General features: G+C 42.8%; 1 protein-coding gene across 1 annotated transcript in view; it reads left to right on the top strand.

The window, feature by feature from the left end:
- pdcd7 (programmed cell death 7) overlaps window positions 1-3,221 on the top strand; it is a 5,594-nt gene extending 2,373 nt beyond the window's left edge. The window contains exons 3-5 of the mRNA XM_031840341.1: window positions 452-682; window positions 775-862; window positions 2,420-3,221. Coding sequence (XP_031696201.1) covers window positions 452-682; window positions 775-862; window positions 2,420-2,552 — 452 coding nt within the window. The 3' untranslated portion in view covers window positions 2,553-3,221. The remainder of the gene's footprint in view (window positions 1-451; window positions 683-774; window positions 863-2,419) is intronic.
- The last annotated feature ends 1,021 nt before the right edge of the window (window positions 3,222-4,242 follow it).

A 4,242-nucleotide genomic window follows, 5' to 3' on the forward strand; every position in this document is an offset into this window, starting at 1 on the left:
CTCTCTCTCTCTCTCTCTCTCTCTCTCTCTCTCTCTCTCTCTCTCTCGTGTTTGTGTGTCACTCGCTAACGTTAGGCCGGGCTAGCAGCACACTAGCAGAAAGCCTGACAGAGCGTGGCATGCAGACACACAGCTGACAACCTACAGCTGAAGTAGTTCATGCGGTGCAGACTTACTTGGGAAGTGGCTGCATGCGTCACGACAATGCACGTAACACCGTGGCTTCTAACTCTCCCAGACGGGTGAAATGGGTACTCCGTTGCCTGTACTGTCCATACACCGCAGCTGGTGTTGCATGATGGGTCCCTCATACCTGGACCGTTAAAATGTAATAAACTGTAGCCTACAGTCTGTAACAGGACCCCATGAAGCCTGTAACAGGACCCCATGAAGCCTGTAACAGGACCCCATGAAGCCTGTAGCCTTCAGTTTGTATCTCTGTGCGTGTCAGGAATCGTCACTGAGCAAGAATGTGACGAGGCGTTCAGCACCAGACTGGAGCAGCTAAGGTGTGTGATGAAGAAGAGGACAGCAGTTTACTCAGCAGAGGAGAAAGCTCTGATGGTGATGCTGGAAGGAGAGCAGGAGGAGGAGAGGAGGAGAGAGCAGGAGAAACGAATGAAGAAGGAGAGGGAGAGACACCTGCAGAGGAAACGCAGAGTGAACGACATGTTGTTTGGAGGTAACAACTCATTAACAGTATGATTGAACCACCGACGTCTTGTCTTTCATGATATTGTAATATGTGATTCATTGTTCCTGTTTGTTTCTCAGAGGATCTTCCTGCTGAGTGTGTTCTGCAGCCCTTCAGAGCATATTACACCCAGACTGAGCGCTCGCTGCACGCTTTACTACAAATCAGGTTCGAGCTTCACTTCACTTTCACGGTCACATAATAAGGTTCATCAAATAGAGTTATGGGCCTTAAAGGGCCACAGGAAATACAGACATGTATATAGAAATGTGTAGGATGAATTATGGATAAAGTTATGTGCAGTGATCACGTCTGTCTGGCTCACATTGATCCTATAAGCGATCATTAGAGACACATTTTCTTTATTTCTTTATTCCTCATACAGCTTTCTTTGGACCACATCAGACCATGACTGAACTATGGACCTTTAATAAAACCTGTCGTGTATCAGACATTGGAATTGGAATGTGAAAAATATTAAAATATCCTAAATAAATAAAACATAAATCAAATTAAACCGCACAATAAATAAAATGGACTCTCTGGCTCTGTTAACATAAAATGCGCAATGTCTGCACAATGTTGAAGTTGACGTGTGTTCAGCCGGCAGGTTGAGCTGTTCACTGAGATGTGACATGTGACCCGAGAAGACCTGACACGGGGTGTTGGATCACATCACTCCCATTCTCTGGAACACAATATCTCAGAAAACTTCTTCAAATTTGGCACAATCGCCCACTTAGACTCACGGTTGAACTGATTAGAATGTGTGGTCAAAGGTCACTGTGGCCTAGAACATATTCAAGAATTCATATGCTCACTATGACAACTTCACACTTGTCTGAGAGGATAAAATGATGAAGTGATGACATTTTGAACAGACATGGATGTAAACTGCAACCTGACAGAACCTCCTCAGTGAAGTAGCTCCTAACTGGCAGAGTTCAGAGACCGTCCTAAAGATAATCTCAGTCCTAACCTTAGACTCCTGCAGAGTGTGATTCACAAAGCTGGAGGTCCAGAAGCCTCCTGAGTCACTGAGAGCTCCTCCCAGTCAGACCGCATCGCTCATCGGCCTCATGTCAGTGTTTCGTAAAGTGTAACGATAGTGTTCTGCAGAAACCACATTTGGCTGCCATTAATGTAAGGGTTATGATAATGAGGATTAAATCTGCTCACAACAAATGGAAACAATCATGTAACAATAGAGATGATGTTTGCTGAATGAAATGATCACAGTAACTTACTACAGCCACACAGTATGCAGAGTATTAAGTTATTGATCAAATTCAATAAAAAACAAAAGTCTAAACATGCAGAAAGTGTTTCCTGTCTGAGCTCTAACAGTTGGAGTGTGGATACAAACTTGTGATCAAACATCCGATCAGTGTTGAGAGATGATATATTAATATATGAAGTTTTTATGACCACGACTCGTTGCTTCTTCTTCTTGTGCTTTAATGGCACCAACTGCAGAATCGGCTCCTCCAGCTGTTGATCTCCACTCACCGACATATTCACACAGCAGTAATGGAAACGGGCATTTGTTCAGTTTCTTTGGGTCATTGTGGAACATTTGAGCTGCATTGGGACGGAGCCCTGACCAACAGTGAGCAGCATGATTAATATCAGCAGCTGGAGTTCAGTCGTGACATCATGTTGTTGTTGTAGTGACCTTTAGGATGACATCGTAACTTGTTGGGACTGTATTCTGTTTTCTTTTAGGAGACAGTGGGATGTGTTTGTGGTTCCAGCGGATCATCCTGACGGTTCTCGGGTTCCTCAGAGCTGGATCCTGCCAGATGCCCCGTCAGACCAGGTCTGGGCCTCCGCTCTGCACTCCGCTGACACGGAGTGAGACGGACTCGCGCGTCCTGTCACCCACTGCCTCACATCCAGCTCCATGAAGCCTAACCTGCAGACTGCAGCTGTCTGTGGAAGGACCAGCAGAGGAAGACATGTGAACACAACGTTAATCATGGATTTAGAAGTTGTTTGTTCCAAACAGCTCTGTTAACTTGATCAGGATAATGAGATGATGAACACTGAGTCAATAACAAAAAGCACATTTCTTTGAATCAGTCTGTTCCTCCAGAGCTCTCCCAGAAACCAACCTTCTGTCCACAGCGTTTATGTTGTTTGATGACATGAAAAGGCTTCACAGTGATACATAATCTCAATAAGTTAACTAACAGCTTCGCTTCTTTTTATTTTTGTAAAGTTTACTTTGCGTTTGTTTTTATTCATTTTAAATGTCATACTGACTGATAATAATACATTTAATATCCACCAATGAGTTTCTATTTCTGGATCTTTTTTCATGTTGATTCAGTGAAACTGTCTCAGACTGAACCTTCATTAGACCAGGAAGTCACCAGAATCATCACAAGTCATGAATGTCCTCAACAGATGGACAGGAAGCAGTTTATTGGTGATCAAAGTGTTAATCTCATTCTGTGTGTTTATCATACAGTAGAACCTAAAGTTGTTTCTGGCATCTTCACACAATAATAAAAGAGTAATCACAGATTGTTGTGGAAGTCTTAAAGATTAGAGTGTTTGTGTCCAGCAAGCCTTACGTCACGTGTTTACTGGATCCTTCTGTAATCAGCTTTCTGTAGCGCTAGAGTACCGTCTGACGGCAGGCTTTTACTCTTTGTTGACGTCCTCTGTGCTGCGACTGTGTGGATGGTTCATCAGCTGGAGAAGGTTACTGTGAGTCACTAGATTACTGCTCTAGTGTCAGTCTGAGCTTCTCTCTCACACACACCTGAGAGGACACCGACAGTCCGACAGCAGCTCCAAGACAACACAGGTGAGATGACATTTGTTTTACTAGAACATTCAAATTCAGTTTAAATAAGCAAATGAAGTACTGTACACAGGTTATGTAAGATAAGGCTGTTATATACAAGTAGTTACTTGTATATAACTAGTATATATATATAACTAGTATATATACTAGAATGCCACCCATCCATACTATCACTGCTACAATCTATTCATTGATTTAAGATGGAGATGATTACAAAATGATTGCAGCCAGTAAGGTGAAAGATAAATGCATAAAACATCAAACTTTGGCCTTTTTACATTTTAAGAAGTGATTTAAAAGATACTGCTCCTGCAGCCTTTGATCTTCTTTGAAGATCATTTTAGGATGTTCACTCTTGTTGAAGTTCAGAATACTTTTTGTTTTGGAGTACATGTTGTCTTCTACCTATTAGTTTATTGCAGGTCTTACAGTATAGAGATGGGGACAGAGGAGAAGAATAACCAGTTTGTGTTGTGCAGGATGAACAGGTCCTCAGTAAAGTTGCACTGGTCTTAAACTGGTCTGCGTGGAAGTGGTCACATATGTTTCATGTTGTTTCTCCAGTAGCATTAGCATGCTTCTGTTTAGCACGTCAGAGACAACACGAGGAGCTTACGGAGCACCTGTCCTCTCTGCTGCTGTAAATCGTGGACCATCTTGTCCGTTGGTGTTTCTGGAGCAAATGTCTGATTAGCCTTCACAGGACAGAGGGACATACAGTATATCATACTGT

Source organism: Anarrhichthys ocellatus, unplaced genomic scaffold (assembly GCF_004355925.1).
Source record: "Anarrhichthys ocellatus isolate YVR2014 unplaced genomic scaffold, GSC_Weel_1.0 scaffold2639, whole genome shotgun sequence".
In the NCBI taxonomy this organism is placed as follows: domain Eukaryota; kingdom Metazoa; phylum Chordata; class Actinopteri; order Perciformes; family Anarhichadidae; genus Anarrhichthys; species Anarrhichthys ocellatus.